The sequence below is a fragment of the Xenopus tropicalis genome, chromosome 4 (assembly GCF_000004195.4).
Source record: "Xenopus tropicalis strain Nigerian chromosome 4, UCB_Xtro_10.0, whole genome shotgun sequence".
Lineage (NCBI taxonomy): Eukaryota > Metazoa > Chordata > Amphibia > Anura > Pipidae > Xenopus > Xenopus tropicalis.
The window spans coordinates 3,434,201-3,453,477 of NC_030680.2; the positions used below are offsets into that span (position 1 = coordinate 3,434,201).

Here is a 19,277-nt window from a genome sequence, read left to right on the forward strand (position 1 = left end):
AGTTTGCGTTCCACTAGAACAAGATACTTCCTGGATCATGCGTTTCAGCAGCAGGTTACGCCCCCTCCCATAAATTGAGTTTCCGGTTATCGTTGCGTTTCACTAGAGCAAGGTACTTCCTGGATCATGCGTTTCAGCAGCAGGTTACGCCCCCTATAAATTTCGTTTCCGGGTTGCTGGGCCGCTCACTTCCGCGGTTTCTCAGGAGTCTGTCAGTGACGTAGCCTTTCCGGGATTTGCGAGTGTTCTGGCCCTCCCCGGCTTCCGTACGATTGAGTTGGACTGCGCTCCGCTAGGCGCTTCCACGTCACCCAGAGAGCGCTCAGTGTCCCTGGTACGGAGTGAGCCCGGAGCCGCAGGTAAGGCAGCGGGAACTACCCCCGCCAGGGGCAACTGCTTGACTTACCTCCTACCATAGAATCGACCCATTGGCCCTGCGCTAAGCTGCTGTTATTGCCCTGAGGTAGGTAGGTGCCCGGTACGTGCATGGCATGTCCTACCTGTGGGGAACCTACCCCCCCGGGGTATCTATGGGCGAACTGCGGGAGTTTATGCGACAGAAGTGGTGGTTTTAATGCCCTGGGGCAAAGGTGGGTAAAATACCAGGGTATTTGGGGTATTAGGAGTTAATGCCCTGGGGCAAAGGTGGGTAAAATGCCAGGGTATTTGGGGTATTAGGAGTTAATTCCCTGTAGCACAGGTGGGTAAAATACCAGGGTATTTGGGGTATTAGGAGTTAATGCCCTGTAGCACAGGTGGGTAAAATACCAGGGTATTTGGGGTATTAGGAGTTAATGCCCTGTAGCACAGGTGGGTAAAATACCAGGGTATTTGGGGTATTAGGAGTTAATGCCCTGTAGCACAGGTGGGTAAAATACCAGGGTATTTGGGGTATTAGGAGTTAATGCCCTGGGGCAAAGGTGGGTAAAATACCAGGGTATTTGGGGTATTAGGAGTTAATGCCCTGTAGCACAGGTGGGTAAAATACCAGGGTATTTGGGGTATTAGGAGTTAATGCCCTGTAGCACAGGTGGGTAAAATACCAGGGTATTTGGGGTATTAGGAGTTAATGCCCTGTAGCACAGGTGGGTAAAATACCAGGGTATTTGGGGTATTAGGAGTTAATGCCCTGTAGCACAGGTGGGTAAAATACCAGGGTATTTGGGGTATTAGGAGTTAATGCCCTGGGGCAAAGGTGGGTAAAATACCAGGGTATTTGGGGTATTAGGAGTTAATGCCCTGTAGCACAGGTGGGTAAAATACCAGGGTATTTGGGGTATTAGGAGTTAATGCCCTGTAGCACAGGTGGGTAAAATACCAGGGTATTTGGGGTATTTGGACTTAATGCCCTGTAGCACAGGTGGGTAAAATGCCAGGGTATTTGGGGTATTTGGACTTAATGCCCTGGGGCAAAGGTGGGTAAAATCTCATTCTGGGGTATTTGGAGTTAATGGCCCGTGGAAAAGGTGGCAAATATTTAGTGGTGTATTTAGTGCTAATGCCATGTAGCAAAGGTGGATACATTCCCCTTACTGGGGTATTTGGTGTTAATACAGAGATGGGCAGAGATCTCTTGTTGGCAGCGACCCTTCTATAGTACCCTCTGATAAATACAGTGCCAATTCCATGTATAATACCCCAGAACCCACAGCAGGATAAATACAGTGCCAATTCCATGTATAATACCCCAGAACCCACAGCAGGATAAATACAGTGCCAATTCCATGTATAATACCCCAGAACCCACAGCAGGATAAATACAGTGCCAATTCCATGTATAATACCCCAGAACCCACAGCGGGATAAATACAGTGCCAATTCCATGTATAATACCCCAGAACCCACAGCAGGATAAATACAGCGCCAATTCCATGTATAATACCCCAGAACCCACAGCAGGATAAATACAGTGCCAATTCCATGTATAATACCCCAGAACCCACAGCAGGATAAATACAGTGCCAATTCCATGTATAATACCCCAGAACCCACAGCAGGATAAATACAGTGCCAATTCCATGTATAATACCCCAGAACCCACAGCGGGATAAATACAGTGCCAATTCCATGTATAATACCCCAGAACCCACAGCAGATAAATACAGTGCCAATTCCATGTATAATACCCCAGAACCCACAGCGGGATAAATACAGTGCCAATTCCATGTATAATACCCCAGAACCCACAGCAGATAAATACAGTGCCAATTCCATGTATAATACCCCAGAACCCACAGCAGATAAATACAGTGCCAATTCCATGTATAATACCCCAGAACCCACAGCAGATAAATACAGTGCCAATTCCATGTATAATACCCCAGAACCCACAGCAGATAAATACAGTGCCAATTCCATGTATAATACCCCAGAACCCACAGCAGATAAATACAGTGCCAATTCCATGTATAATACCCCAGAACCCACAGCAGGATAAATACAGTGCCAATTCCATGTATAATACCCCAGAACCCACAGCAGGATAAATACAGTGCCAATTCCATGTATAATACCCCAGAACCCACAGCGGGATAAATACAGTGCCAATTCCATGTATAATACCCCAGAACCCACAGCAGGATAAATACAGTGCCAATTCCATGTATAATACCCCAGAACCCACAGCAGATAAATACAGTGCCAATTCCATGTATAATACCCCAGAACCCACAGCGGGATAAATACAGTGCCAATTCCATGTATAATACCCCAGAACCCACAGCGGGATAAATACAGTGCCAATTCCATGTATAATACCCCAGAACCCACAGCAGATAAATACAGTGCCAATTCCATGTATAATACCCCAGAACCCACAGCAGATAAATACAGTGCCAATTCCATGTATAATACCCCAGAACCCACAGCAGATAAATACAGTGCCAATTCCATGTATAATACCCCAGAACCCACAGCAGATAAATACAGTGCCAATTCCATGTATAATACCCCAGAACCCACAGCAGGATAAATACAGTGCCAATTCCATGTATAATACCCCAGAACCCACAGCAGGATAAATACAGTGCCAATTCCATGTATAATACCCCAGAACCCACAGCGGGATAAATACAGTGCCAATTCCATGTATAATACCCCAGAACCCACAGCAGGATAAATACAGTGCCAATTCCATGTATAATACCCCAGAACCCACAGCAGATAAATACAGTGCCAATTCCATGTATAATACCCCAGAACCCACAGCGGGATAAATACAGTGCCAATTCCATGTATAATACCCCAGAACCCACAGCGGGATAAATACAGTGCCAATTCCATGTATAATACCCCAGAACCCACAGCGGGATAAATACAGTGCCAATTCCATGTATAATACCCCAGAACCCACAGCAGGATAAATACAGTGCCAATTCCATGTATAATACCCCAGAACCCACAGCGGGATAAATACAGTGCCAATTCCATGTATAATACCCCAGAACCCACAGCAGGATAAATACAGTGCCAATTCCATGTATAATACCCCAGAACCCACAGCAGATAAATACAGTGCCAATTCCATGTATAATACCCCAGAACCCACAGCAGGATAAATACAGTGCCAATTCCATGTATAATACCCCAGAACCCACAGCGGGATAAATACAGTGCCAATTCCATGTATAATACCCCAGAACCCACAGCAGGATAAATACAGTGCCAATTCCATGTATAATACCCCAGAACCCACAGCAGATAAATACAGTGCCAATTCCATGTATAATACCCCAGAACCCACAGCAGGATAAATACAGTGCCAATTCCATGTATAATACCCCAGAACCCACAGCGGGATAAATACAGTGCCAATTCCATGTATAATACCCCAGAACCCACAGCGGGATAAATACAGTGCCAATTCCATGTATAATACCCCAGAACCCACAGCAGATAAATACAGTGCCAATTCCATGTATAATACCCCAGAACCCACAGCAGATAAATACAGTGCCAATTCCATGTATAATACCCCAGAACCCACAGCGGGATAAATACAGTGCCAATTCCATGTATAATACCCCAGAACCCACAGCGGGATAAATACAGTGCCAATTCCATGTATAATACCCCAGAACCCACAGCAGGATAAATACAGTGCCAATTCCATGTATAATACCCCAGAACCCACAGCAGGATAAATACAATGCCAATTCCATGTATAATACCCCAGAACCCACAGCAGGATAAATACAGTGCCAATTCCATGTATAATACCCCAGAACCCACAGCAGGATAAATACAGTGCCAATTCCATGTATAATACCCCAGAACCCACAGCAGATAAATACAGTGCCAATTCCATGTATAATACCCCAGAACCCACAGCAGGATAAATACAGTGCCAATTCCATGTATAATACCCAGAACCCACAGCAGGATAAATACAGTGCCAATTCCATGTATAATACCCCAGAACCCACAGCAGGATAAATACAGTGCCAATTCCATGTATAATACCCCAGAACCCACAGCAGATAAATACAGTGCCAATTCCATGTATAATACCCCAGAACCCACAGCGGGATAAATACAGTGCCAATTCCATGTATAATACCCCAGAACCCACAGCAGATAAATACAATGCCAATTCCATGTATAATACCCCAGAACCCACAGCAGGATAAATACAGTGCCAATTCCATGTATAATACCCCAGAACCCACAGCAGGATAAATACAGTGCCAATTCCATGTATAATACCCCAGAACCCACAGCGGGATAAATACAGTGCCAATTCCATGTATAATACCCCAGAACCCACAGCGGGATAAATACAGTGCCAATTCCATGTATAATACCCCAGAACCCACAGCGGGATAAATACAGTGCCAATTCCATGTATAATACCCCAGAACCCACAGCAGGATAAATACAGTGCCAATTCCATGTATAATACCCCAGAACCCACAGCAGATAAATACAGTGCCAATTCCATGTATAATACCCCAGAACCCACAGCAGATAAATACAGTGCCAATTCCATGTATAATACCCCAGAACCCACAGCAGGATAAATACAGTGCCAATTCCATGTATAATACCCCCAGAACCCACAGCAGGATAAATACAGTGCCAATTCCATGTATAATACCCCCAGAACCCACAGCAGGATAAATACAGTGCCAATTCCATGTATAATACCCCAGAACCCACAGCAGATAAATACAGTGCCAATTCCATGTATAATACCCCAGAACCCACAGCAGGATAAATACAGTGCCAATTCCATGTATAATACCCCAGAACCCACAGCAGATAAATACAGTGCCAATTCCATGTATAATACCCCAGAACCCACAGCAGGATAAATACAGTGCCAATTCCATGTATAATACCCCAGAACCCACAGCAGATAAATACAGTGCCAATTCCATGTATAATACCCCAGAACCCACAGCAGATAAATACAGTGCCAATTCCATGTATAATACCCCAGAACCCACAGCAGATAAATACAGTGCCAATTCCATGTATAATACCCCAGAACCCACAGCAGGATAAATACAGTGCCAATTCCATGTATAATACCCCAGAACCCACAGCAGGATAAATACAGTGCCAATTCCATGTATAATACCCCAGAACCCACAGCAGGATAAATACAGCGCCAGTTTTTCTTTATTTGTAATGTTTTTTTCATTTCTCCTCCAGGGCCGCCTCCTCATTTTATACAGCAGCGAATCAGAAGGCTGAACTGCCCCGGCACCATGACTGCAGCCGAGAATGTGTGTTACACTCTCATTAACGTTCCAATGGACTCGGAACCTCCATCCGAAATTACTCTGAAGGCGGACTTGGGTGAGGCCCCTCCCAACTCCCCTCCTTACTGTGCATTAGTACCTAAAGGGGTTGTTTACCTTTGAATTAACTTTTAGAACGATGTAGAGGGTGCTATTCTGAGACAATTTGCAATTGGTCTTCATTTTTTTTTTTATTTCCGGGAGTTTATTAATTTTACTTTTTGTTCTGCAGCTCTCTCTAGTTTGGAATTTCAGCAGTTTTCTGGTTGCTATGGTCCAATTTACCTTAGTAACCAGAGAGTGACTGATATATAAATAGGAGAGGGGCTGAATAGAAAGATAAAGTAATAAAAATTAACCATAAAATTGTAGCCTCACAGAGCAATATTTCTTTGGTCAAATTCCAAGCAACTTTTCAATTGGTCTTCATTATATATTTTTAATAATTTTTGAATTATTTGCACCTTTTTTCCTTTTTTTTTTTTTTTTTTTTTTTTTTGCAGCTTTCAAATGGGGGTCACTGACCCCGGCAGCCAAACCCTATTGCTCTGTGAGGCTCCAGTTTTATTATTATTGTTACTTTATGTTATTTATTTTGCTATTCAGTCCCTCTCCTATTTATATATCAGTTTTTCAGTCAAGCGTCTCCATGGTTGCTAAGGTAATATGGATCCTAGCAACCAGAGAGCTGCTGAACAAAAACAGAAATAATTAAAAAACTACAGATAATAAAAAATGAAGACCAATTGCAAATTATCTAAGAATATTATACTCTACATCATACTAAAGGTTAAGAGCAGGGTTTCCCAATGCATCACTGGATACGGGGGGGTACACGTGAGTAATTCTCTATTCCCCCCCCCCCCCCCCCTGCAGAGAAAGGAGATGTGAAATCCAAGACGGAGGCCCTGAAGAAAGTGATCATCATGATCCTAAATGGAGAGAAGCTGCCGGGGCTGCTGATGACCATCATACGGTTTGTGCTGCCGCTGCAGGATCACACCATCAAGAAGCTGCTCTTGGTCTTCTGGGAGATTGTGCCCAAGACCACGCCCGACGGGAAACTCTTGCAGGAGATGATCCTCGTGTGCGACGCCTACAGGAAGGTGAGAGGGGCGTGGCTTTAGCGGTGGTGGGTGACTCCCATTGGGTAGATAACCAACCGGGCTTCCATTATGATTTGGGTGCACCAATGACGTCATTCCATTCTGTATCCCCATTTACAGGATCTCCAGCACCCCAACGAGTTCATCAGGGGATCTACACTACGCTTCCTGTGCAAACTGAAAGAGGCGGAGCTTCTGGAGCCCCTGATGCCGGCGATTCGGGCCTGCCTGGAGCACCGCCACAGCTACGTGCGTAGGAACGCGGTGCTCGCCATCTACACCATCTACAGGTGAGCCCCAGCCGAGCAGAAAGTCTCATATTATATTTATATATATATATATATATATATATACTATGTGTGTGTGTATGTATGTATATATATATCTTTATATATATATATATATATATATATATATATATATATATATATCATATAGATATATAATATCTATATATATATATATATATATATAATATCTATAGATATATATATATAGATATATATATATATATGATAGATATAGTCTAGATATGATCCAGGCCAAGACTTACCTCATTCAAGGGGTTCACCTCTGAGTTAACGTTTAGTATGATGTAGAGAGTAATATTCTGAGACAGTTTGCAATTGGTCTTCATTTTTTATTATTTGTAGTTCATTTTCAGTTCAGCAGTTTGGAGTTTCAGCAGCTATTTGGTTGCTAGGGTCCAACTTACCTTAGCAACCAGGGAGTGGTTTGGATGAGAGACAAGTATATGAATAGGAAAGGGGCAGAATAGAAAGATAAGGAATAAAAAGTAACAATAACAATAAAACTGGAGCCTCACAGAGCAATAGGGTTTGGCTGCCGGGGTCGGTGACCCCCATTTTAAAACCACAAAGAGTTTGAAGAAGGCAAATAAATCAAAAATTATAACATAAATAATGAAGACCAATGTAAAAGTTGCTTAGAAGTGGCCAGTCTGTAACATACTAAAAATTAACTGTGAACCGCCCCTTTAAGGGTAACATTGCCCTCGTGGCGATGATCGGAACCTCCCCTTGGGCTTTTATCAGACTTGGGAGATTCACTTTGGACTTGCCCAGAGCCGGTACTTGGGGGGTTCCGTGTTCTACTCAGCCCTGCTGTGTTCTCCTTGTAGGAACTTCGAACACCTGATCCCGGATGCTCCAGAACTGATCCACGATTTCCTTGTGAACGAGAAAGATGCGAGCTGCAAGCGCAACGCCTTCATGATGCTCATCCATGCCGATCAGGTAGCGAGAGAGGGGGGAGAGTTGGGGGGGGGCGTGTCCTGCAGAGCCCGCAACCTCATTGGCTACTAGCAGATTTACTTCATTGTTATAATAATGAGCCCCTTCATTAGGCGCCATTCTCATGTAACATAATGAGCCGTGGGGAGAACTGGCAGTTACACTGGCTGCCAACCAAGTGGCGCCAGATAATGGGATCCCGAGGGTCACGGGATGTACAGATCTGTTCTCCGGCCCAAACTCTCCCTGTTCCCCGTAGGACCGGGCCCTGGATTACCTGAGTACCTGCATCGACCAAGTGCAGACGTTTGGGGACATCCTGCAGTTGGTCATCGTCGAGCTCATCTACAAGGTTTGTGTCGGCGACTGCCGTGCTGTGCGTCTGCCAATCCCAACCCGCCGAGCCACATCCATTAATCCATCCTTCCCCTGCAGGTTTGCCATGCCAACCCCTCCGAGAGGGCTCGCTTCATCCGGTGCATCTACAACCTGCTCCAGTCGTCCAGTCCGGCCGTCAAGTATGAAGCTGCTGGAACCCTGGTCACTCTCTCCAGTGCGCCCACTGCCATCAAGGTAACTGGCAGGACTAATGAGTAAGGGTGAAGTCCCATATTAGCAGCTGCTACTAAGTAGATTCATGTGTCTTCACCCTTAAGGTGCCCATACAAGGGCCGATATCTGTTCTTTAGACTGATTCGGCAGCTTATCTGCCCCTGTATGGGCACAAACTATGGGCCTCCCCTACCAACATCTGGTCTAAAATCAGCCAGATCTTGGCGGGTTTGATTTTCCCTCGGATCGGCCTGTTGATGCAGTCCCCAAACTGACGGTGCCTATACCCACTGTTTTATTTCGATTGTTTGACCCTAGGGCCAAATGACCGAATTAGCCCAATATTGCCCAGCCGTAGGTGGGCATGTCTGGATAAGATCCACTTGCTTGGCGACTTCACCAGGGGAGCAGATCTTACTGTGTATGGCCAGCTTAAGGGTGAAGACACACTTAGCTACTAGTAGCAGCTACTTTTTCATGGCTAAATAGGGTAAGAACCCACGGAACACTGGTCACTTTCTCCAGTGCGCCCACTGCCATCAAGGTAACTGGCAGGACTAATGAGTAAGGGTGAAGGCACATATTAGTAGCTGCTACTAAGTAGCTCCATGTGTCTTCACCCTTAAGGTGCCCATACACGGGCCGATATTGGTCCTTTAGACCAATTCGCCCCTGTATGGGCCTCCCTGACCAACATCTGGCCTAAAATCGGGCAGGTTTGATTTTCCGTCAGATTGGGAACCACATCGGCTCGTTGATGCAGTCCCCAAACTGACGGCGCCTGTACCCGCTGTTTTAATTCGATTTTTGACCCTAGGGCCAAACGACCAACTTAGCCCAATATCGCCCACCCTTAGGTGGCCATGTCTGGAGAAGATTTGCTCGCTGGGCGACTTCACCAAGCGAGCAGATCTTACTGTGTACTGTGAAGACACACTGAGCTACTAGTAGCAGCTACTTTTTCATGGCTATATAGGGTAAGAACCCACGGAACACTTGAGTCACCCCCAATAGAGCTCTGCTTTCCACCAGCGACTCCTAGGGGTTTATTTATCATGTTGTGTAAAAAGTGGTGTGAAGCATTACTGGTGATGTTGCCCAGGGCAACCAATCAGCTATTAGATTTCAACAGTTAGAAAACCAAAGCTAAGCATCTGATTGGCTGCTCTGAGCAAGATCACTGGTTACGTTTTACTCCCCTATTGTTGCCAGTGGGAAGGCTTTTCGGAGCAGTCCGTCGCCTACTCGACCGCTTTGTGGGTTCTTACACTAAGTAGCCATGAAAAGTAGCTCTGTGTGTTTTTACCCTTAGGGTGAAGCCACACGAAGCTACTTAGTAGCAGCTACTTGTCATGGCTACTAAACACCAGAAAATCCCCTGCCATAGACAATACTGAGAATTGCCTCTGCTAAACATACATAGGGACAATTATCAGTAAATGATCAGCATTGTCTGTTTTAGTAGCCGCTACTAGTAGCCCTGTGTGCCTTCACCCTAATACTTCTTTCTGTTGGGGAACAAGGCCCTTTCATGGTTAGACACCGGGTCGGGGTACAAGTTCTGTACTAATGTGAATACCGTTCTCCTTGTGTCCCTAGGCAGCCGCTCAGTGCTACATCGACCTGATCATCAAGGAGAGCGACAATAACGTGAAGCTGATTGTGTTGGACCGACTGGTGGAGCTGAAGGACCACCCTTCCCATGAGCGAGTGCTACAGGTGGGCAGATTTGTACTTTTCCATCTTTATCAGCATCTGTAGCTGTAATGTAAATTCGCCACTAGAGGGCGCTATAAGGCTGGCTCCAGTGCAGCCGTTATGTGCTGGTACTGAATGGAGACAGGGTCCCTCGCTGCTGGTAGTGGATTGGTTACCTTTCAGTATGTTATAGAATGGGCTATTCTAAGCATCTTTTCAATTGGTCTTCGTTATTTATTTTTTTTTATACTTTTTTAATTTTGCCGTCTTCTGACTCTTTGTAGCTTTCAAATGGGGGTCACTGACCCCGGCAGCCAAACCCTATTGCTCTGTGAGGCTCCAGTTTTATTGTTACTTTTTATTCCTTATCTTTCCATTCAGCTCCTCTCCTATTCATATTCCTGTCTCTCATTCAAACCACTCCCTGGTTGCTAAGGTAATTTGAACCCTAGCAACCAGAAAACTGCTGAAGCTTAAAACTGGAGAGTTGCTAAATAACTGGGAAACCACAAATTATAAAAAAAAAATGAAGACCAATTGCAGATTGTCTCAGAATATCGCACTCTACATCATACTAAGAGTTAATTTAAAGGTGAACAGCCCCTTTACGGACCAAACCCAGGGTTTGGTTTACTCTCTCCTTATTGGTTCATTGCTGTAACACTTCCTTATTGCATTCAAGGATCTGGTGATGGACATCCTGCGGGTACTGAGCACCCCCGACCTGGAAGTGCGCAAAAAGACCCTCCAACTGGCACTGGAACTGGTGTCCTCGCGCAACGTGGAAGAGGTAACGCATTGTAACGTTTCCTGTTGAACCAATCAATCCACCCTATGCCGGGGCAGAACTCTGATGGGCTGTATTTCACCCCCAGCTGGTCATCGTGCTGAAGAAAGAGGTGATCAAGACCAATAACGTGACTGAGCACGAGGACACGGACAAGTACAGGCAGCTGCTGGTGAGAACGCTCCATTCCTGCAGTGTGCGCTTCCCAGACATGGCCGCCAACGTCATCCCAGTGGTAAGTGACAGACGCTGCTCCCCGTAACCAAGTCGGGCGCCTTGCGCGTTTGTCTGTTGCTAAGGGTAACGTTGTGGGGTTTTATGTTGCACCTTCAGCTCATGGAGTTCCTCAGCGACAGCAACGAGGCGGCGGCGGCCGATGTCCTGGAGTTTGTGCGGGAAGCCGTGCAGCGCTTTGATAATCTCCGCCCACTCATAGTGGAGAAGATGCTGGAAGTTTTCCATGCGATCAAATCAGTCAAGTACGTTCCTTAACTTGGGCTTAATGTGGCTGCTCTGTGTTGTGTTACAGCCCCCGGGCTCCCAAGGGGGGATAAACAGGCTGAGTGGGGGCCCGGGGCCCCCTATATATATGTATCTATAGAGATGGATATCTATAGAGAAATAGGTATAGATAGCTATAGGGATAGAGAGATAGGTATAGAGAGATATAGATAAAGAGATAGGTATAGATAGATATAGGGATAGATATGGGTAGAGAGATACAGGGATAGAGAGGTATAGATAGAGAGATAGGTATAGATAGATATAGGGATAGAAAGAGATAGATATGGGTAGATAGATATAGGGATAGAGAGGTATAGATAGATATAGGGATAGAAAGAGATAGATATGGGTAGAGAGATATGGATAGATATAGGGATAGAAAGAGATAGATATGGGTAGAGAGATATGGGCAGATAGATATAGGGATAGAGAGATATAGATAGATATAGGGATAGAAAGAGAGAGAGCGATATGGGTAGATAGATATAGGGATAGAGAGGTATAGATAGATATAGGGATAGAAGGAGAGAGAGAGATATGGGTAGATAGATATAGGAATAGAGAGGTATAGATAGATATAGGGATAGAAAGAGATAGATATGGGTATAGAGAGAAAAGTATAGATAGATATAGGGATAGAAAGAGATAGATATGGGTAGAGAGATATGGATAGATATAGGGATAAAAAAGAGATAGATAGATATAGGGATAGAAAGAGAAAGGTAGGTATAGAGAGATAGGTATGGAGAGCGATATAGAGATAGATAAATATAGATAGATATAGGGATAGAGAGATAGTTATAGATATATATAGGGATAGAAAGAGGTAGAGAGATAGATATGGGTAGATAGTTATAGGTATAGAGAGAGATAGGGATAGAGAGAGAGATAGGTATAGATATAATATATCACAATACAATGTCTCTTCCTGTTGCAGAATATACAGGGCCGCCCTGTGGATTTTGGGTGAATATTGCAGCACAAAAGAAGATATTAACAGTGTGATGACTGAAGTGCGCCGGTCCCTGGGAGAGGTACGTGTGTGTGTGTGTGTGTGTGTGTGTGTATATATCACCCCCGTATGCACACAGCGCTGTACAGGCAGAACAATAAATTAACTACAAACAGGGATCAATACAATAATAGATACAAAGTGCTGTTACATTAAATATTGATAACTAAAGGGATTATGTAATAAAAAGGCACTAAATTTGCCCAAGAGCAGTAACCCATAGCAACCAATAAGATCATTTATCTCTTTCTGTCTGCCTGTCTCGCTCTCTGTGTCTGTCTATCTCTATTTATTCTACCCCTGGGGTATTATTTTGTCTGTGTTTAGGTGCCTATAGTAGAGACGGAACTGAAGAAGGAATCGGGAGAGTTAAAGCCAGAGGAGGACGTGACGGTGGGGCCGACGCAGAAGCTGGTGACAGAGATGGGCACCTATGCCACGCAGAGCGCCCTGAGCAGCTCCCGGCCCGCAAAGAAAGAAGAGGAGAGGTACGAGGGGCTCAGTCTCTTGCTTCACATCAGTCCGTTTTGGGCCCAACTTCTAGTTGTACCCCCTGTGCCTGTTGGTTTTGTCCCAGTTCAAATAGCAAATACATGTAATTCTGTGTTTGGCCAGTAGGTGGAGCAGTGATACTAAAGCACAGAATGCCGCTGAAAAATGGCTTTGCTGCAAAGGCTCCATCTCTCTCAGTATCTTTATTACTCCCTTATACCTCCCATTGCTTTTATTGGTAACTTAACCTTATTGTCCCAAAGAGCTGACCTTCTACAGGCTGAGAATCCCTATAAGAGTCATTTTAACCTACGCTTGGACTTACAGACCCCCGCTAAGAGGCTTCTTGCTGGACGGGGATTTCTATGTGGCTGCGTCCCTTGCCACCACGCTGACCAAGATCGCGCTGCGCTACGTGGCGTTAGTCCAGGAGAAAAGAAAACAGAATGTAAGTGATGGAGATATTGCCACTTTGCAATTGGTCTTCATTTTGATTGTGTGGCCCCTGGCCAGTAGCCCCCCCCCTTATTCCCCTTTATTCTGTTTCCTTTAGTCGTTCGTGGCAGAAGCCATGTTGCTGATGGCCACCATCCTCCACCTGGGCAAGTCCTCCCTCCCCAAGAAGCCAATCACAGACGACGACGTGGATCGCATCTCCCTTTGCCTGAAGGTTCTGTCGGAATGTTCTCCCCTCATGAACGAGATTTTCAACAAGGAATGTCGGCAGTCTCTGTCCCACATGCTGTCGGCCAAGTTGGAGGAGGAGAAGCTCTCGCAGAAGGTAATGGGATGTTACCCCAAGGAAGGAGGAGCCTATGGGATTTGGTCTTGGTTCCCTAGCAACCTGGCAGCCATGTTGGATTGAGAATGGAAGATGAATATGAGAGACCCCATTTCTATGGGGTGTTGGGGGCAATGGGGTAAAGAAGCTTAATGTAGCAGGAATACCCTCTACTGGCCAAAGACATAAACTGCAGCCCTAAAGCAGCAATTCCATTGGCAGCGGCAGGGTATGAGGGCGGTGCCTGTATGGAAAGGAGGCTCTATAGAGTTGAGGAGGAGGAGCACAATTTACTTCTCCTTTAATAAAAATGCAGATTGTGATCGTCTTTTCTTCTCTCCCCCAATCAGAAAGAGTCCGAGAAGAGGAACGTGACGGTTCAGCCGGACGACCCCATTTCCTTCATGCAACTGACGGCCAAGAACGAGACGGCCTCCAAAGAGGATCAGTTTCAGCTCAGCCTTCTGGCCGCCATGGGGACAACGCAAAGGAAGGAGGCCGCCGACCCCCTGGCCTCCAAACTCAATAAAGTGAGTGGGGGGGTTACTCTGTATTGTGCCCTAAGCTGGCATTTAGTCTGGGGGTTCACTGAGTTTATTATTTGTGCCGTTGCGGCTCTTCTCGCCCCGTAGGTGACGCAGCTGACGGGATTCTCGGACCCGGTGTACGCAGAAGCCTATGTGCACGTCAATCAGTACGATATTGTGTTGGACGTCCTGGTGGTGAACCAGACCGGCGACACGTTGCAGAGCTGCACCCTGGAGCTGGCAACACTGGGTAAGGGTATCTGCAGGGGTCTCGGGGTATTGTGCCGGGGGCATAGAGGCAACTTCTAAAGGGTAAATTTACTATAAAATGAACTGTGTTCCTTTTTTAATTTTATTTTGCTGTTTGTCGCAGGCGATCTGAAGCTGGTAGAGAAGCCCTCCCCTCTGACCCTCGCCCCCCACGACTTCGCAAACATCAAGGCTAACGTCAAAGTTGCCTCCACAGAGAACGGGATTATATTTGGCAACATCGGTGAGTCTGATCTCCCTGCCTCCTTTATAAGGCAGTCTGGGGCCAGTCTGGTCTGGGGCTGGGGCCAGTCTGGTCTGGGGCTGGGGCCAGTCTGGTCTGGGGCTGGGGCCAGTCTGGTCTGGGGCTGGGGCCAGTCTGGTCTGGGGCTGGGGCCAGTCTGGTCTGGGGCTGGGGCCAGTCTGGGCTGGGGCTGGGGCCTGTCTGGTCTGGGGCTGGGGCCTGTCTGGTCTGGGGCTGGGGCCAGTCTGGGCTGGGCTGGGGCCTGGGGCCAGTCTGGGCTGGGGCTGGGGCCAGTCTGGGCTGGGGCTGGGGCCAGTCTGGTCTGGGGCTGGGGCCAGACTGGTCTGGGGCTGGGCCAGTCTGGTCTGGGGCTGGGGCCAGTCTGGTCTGGGGCTGGGGCCAGTCTGGTCTGGGGCTGGGGCAGTCTGGTCTGGGGCTGGGGCCAGTCTGGTCTGGGGCTGGGGCCAGTCTGGTCTGGGGCTGGGGCCAGTCTGGTCTGGGGCTGGGGCCAGTCTGGGCTGGGGCTGGGGCCAGTCTGGGCTGGGGCTGGGGCCCTGTCCTGGGCTGGGGCTGGGGCCTGTCTGGCTGGGGCTGGGGCCAGTCTGGGCTGGGGCTGGGGCCAGTCTGGGCCTGGGGCTGGGGCCAGTCTGGGCTGGGGCTGGGGCCAGTCTGGGCTGGGGCTGGGGCCAGGTCTGGGCTGGGGCCAGTCTGGGCTGGGGCTTGGGGCCAGTCTGGGCTGGGGCTGGGGCCAGTCTGGGCTGGGGCTGGGGCCAGTCTGGGCTGGGGCTGGGGCCAGTCTGGGCTGGGGCTGGGGCCAGTCTGGGCTGCGGGCTGGGCGCCAGTCTGGGCTGGGGCTGGGGCCAGTCTGGGCTGGGGCTGGGGCCAGTCTGGGGGCTGGGAGGCTGGGGGGGCAGTCTGGGCTGGGGCTGGGGGCAGTCTGGGCTGGGGCAGTCTGGGCTGGGGCTGGGGGCAGTCTGGGCTGGGGGCAGTCTGGGCTGGGGCAGTCTGAGCTGGGGCAGTCTGGGCTGGGGCTGGGGGCAGTCTGGTCTGGGGGCAGTCTGGGCTGGGGGCAGTCTGAGCTGGGGCCAGTCTGGGCTGGGGCTGGGGCCAGTCTGGGCTGGGGCTGGGGGCAGTCTGGGCTGGGGCAGTCTGGGCTGGGGCTGGGGGCAGTCTGGGCTGGGGGCAGTCTGGGCTGGGGGCAGTCTGGGCTGGGGGCCAGTCTGGGCTGGGGGCAGTCTGGCTGGGGCAGTCTGGGCTGGGGCTGGGGGCAGTCTGGGCTGGGGGCAGTCTGGGCTGGGGGCAGTCTGGGCTGGGGCAGTCTGGGCTGGGGCTGGGGGCAGTCTGGGCTGGGGGCAGTCTGGGCTGGGGGCAGTCTGAGCTGGGGGCAGTCTGGGCTGGGGGCAGTCTGGGCTGGGGCTGGGGCCAGTCTGGGCTGGGGCTGGGGCCAGTCTGGGCTGGGGCTGGGGCCAGTCTGGGCTGGGGCTGGGGCCAGTCTGGGCTGGGGCTGGGGCCAGTCTGGGCTGGGGCTGGGGGCAGTCTGGGCTGGGGCTGGGGGCAGTCTGGGCTGGGGCTGGGGGCAGTCTGGGCTGGGGCTGGGGGCAGTCTGGGCTGGGGCTGGGGGCGTTCTGGGAATAAGAAGTGTAGAAATTTCTTGTGTTTATAGGGGATAAAGCCCAGTACATGTGCTGTATGTGCTTTCGCCACTAGGTGGCCCCACTGCATCACAGGCCTGAGCAGGAACAAAGCCTAGGAGCTCACATTAACCCATTCCCTTCCGTAACCCCTCTCTGCAGTGTACGATGTATCCGGTGCAGCCAGCGACAGGAACTGCGTTGTCCTGAGCGACATCCACATAGATATTATGGACTATATCCAACCGGCGTCCTGCACCGACACAGAATTCCGACAAATGTGGGCGGAGTTTGAGTGGGAAAACAAGGTAAGGTTTGTCCCGGGACCCATAAATAAAGGGAAAGTCACATGACATGAACCCTTATGTTCAGTCCTGCGCTACCCGCCCCCCTGACCTGCCCTGTTTTGGCCCCTACAGGTGACAGTTAACACCAACATCACGGATCTGAATGAGTATCTGCAGCACATCCTGAAATCGACCAACATGAAATGTCTCACCCCGGAGAAGGTACGTTCTGTGCCCGACGGTATTGGGGTTTGGGGGTGGGAACTCACCAAGGGGGGGGCCACAGATTAGGTATTGGGCGTTTCAGCTGCTGGGCATGGGGGGGGGCCCAGGGCAATGTAAAAAGGGCAACTTTACCATGTAAAGAACATTTATATTATCCACCACTAGATGGCACTGTAGAGTAAGGAGGATTCTTACAGATATCATTCATGACCCACATGAATTGCCCATTTTTGGACTTTGTAACTTTCCTTCTCCTTTAAAGAGATAATCACTGGGCGGAGCCAAAATGTTAGGCCCCTCCCAACCCCAGTGTAATTACTTACCTGATACCCCCCCTCCCGGCCAGTGCACCTCCCTGCCTAGGCACCCCCCCCTGTATCAGAGAATGAATCCATGGATCTGCTCCTCCTACAGGCGCTGTCTGGTTACTGCGGCTTCATGGCAGCCAATCTGTACGCCCGCTCCATATTTGGGGAAGACGCCCTGGCCAACGTCAGCATCGAGAAGCCCATTCACCTCGGACCAGAAGCGCCCGTAACTGGGCACATAAGGATTCGCGCTAAGAGCCAGGTAAGGAGGGGTTAAATCATATTTCCTACATTGTGGTCTTGTTGCTGGGATCGCTGACTGTAGCAACCGGCGCAGAGTTGAACAACAGACTGAAAGATGAACGTGGTTGGGTTTAATCTGCTTAATGATTAAATGGGAACTATCCCTATGAAACATAAATATTAATGTTGTGCCATTTTGTTTCCCACCAGGGGATGGCGCTCAGCCTGGGGGACAAGATCAATCTCTCACAGAAGAAATCCTGTATATAAGTCGATGGGGGACCTCTCGTTGCTCTGTTGGGGCCACGTATCTGATTATTAGATTATTAGGGTTGGAGAGAGCAGGGCCCCCCCGGCGTCTCTGGTCACCGGCGCTGCGGTCCGATAACGCTACAGGCTTTATATATAATATATATATTTTCTTTTGTCTTTTATGAATGCAGTCTCCTCTCTCTCACAGAGACAGCTCGTCCTACACATGTCTGTGCTCTCACAATAAAGTGACCTTTTTCATTACTCTCATTCCCAGTGCAAATTCATTTATTTATGGTCTTATCCACCCCAAATCCTTACTGTATAACCTGCCCCCTTGTGTCCCTCCCACCCCCGTCCTACTTACTGTGTCAAATAATCTATCTGTATTGTGAGCAGCAGTCCTGCCCTGCTTTATGGCTGAGATTCTAGCTATCTGTATAACAGAGCATTCTGTCACAGTGGCACAGATCCTATCTGATCCCCCCATTGTAAGCAGCAGTCCTGCCCTGCTTTATGGCTGAGATTCTAGCTATCTGTATAACAGAGCATTCTGTCACAGTGGCACAGATCCTATCTGATCCCCCCCATTGTAAGCAGCAGTCCCTGCCCTGCTTTATGGCTGAGATTCTAGCTATCTGTATAACAGAGCAATTCTGTCACAGTGGCACAGATCCTATCTGATCCCCCATTGTAAGCAGCAGTCCTGCCCTGCTTTATGGCTGAGATTCTAGCTATCTGTATAACAGAGCATTCTGTCACAGTGGCACAGATCCTATCTGATCCCCCCATTGTAAGCAGCAGTCCTGCCCTGCTTTAATGGCTGAGATTCTAGCTATCTGTATAACAGAGCATTCTGTCACAGTGGCACAGATCCTATCTGATCCCCCCATTGTAAGCAGCAGTCCTGCCCTGCTTTATGGCTGAGATTCACAGATCCTAATTCTGATCCCCCCATTGTAAGCAGCAGTCCTGCCCTGCTTTATGGCTGAGATTCTAGCTATCTGTATAACAGAGCATTCTGTCACAGTGGCACAGATCCTATCTGATCCCCCCATTGTAAGCAGCAGTCCTGCCCTGCTTTATGGCTGAGATTCTAGCTATCTGTATAACAGAGCATTCTGTCACAGTGGCACAGATCCTATCTGATCCCCCCATTGTAAGCAGCAGTCCTGCCCTGCTTTATGGCTGAGATTCTAGCTATCTGTATAACAGAGCATTCTGTCACAGTGGCACAGATCCTATCTGATCCCCCCCATTGTAAGCAGCAGTCCTGCCCTGCTTTATGGCTGAGATTCTAGCTATCTGTATAACAGAGCATAAATACAAATATACAGAGAAGGAATGTTCTGGGCACTAAGGGTAAGAAAGAAGAGCAGTAA

At 48.4% G+C, this 19,277-nt stretch overlaps 1 protein-coding gene across 2 annotated transcripts; it reads left to right on the forward strand.

Annotated features, from left to right (window-relative positions):
- Window positions 1-337: 337 nt before the first annotated feature.
- Window positions 338-18,165, forward strand: copb1 (COPI coat complex subunit beta 1). 2 transcript variants are annotated; one of them, NM_001142202.1, is given in 22 exon segments: window positions 338-359; window positions 5,656-5,802; window positions 6,621-6,850; window positions 6,971-7,140; window positions 7,992-8,106; window positions 8,363-8,455; window positions 8,539-8,676; window positions 10,255-10,374; window positions 11,036-11,143; window positions 11,229-11,375; window positions 11,474-11,619; window positions 12,582-12,678; window positions 12,984-13,144; window positions 13,476-13,596; window positions 13,702-13,929; window positions 14,280-14,459; window positions 14,562-14,706; window positions 14,830-14,949; window positions 16,743-16,888; window positions 17,000-17,089; window positions 17,507-17,662; window positions 17,854-18,165. In NM_001142202.1, coding segments are annotated over 21 exon segments (2,862 nt in total). In that variant the 5' UTR covers window positions 338-359; window positions 5,656-5,711; the 3' UTR covers window positions 17,914-18,165.
- Window positions 18,166-19,277: the final 1,112 nt, after the last annotated feature.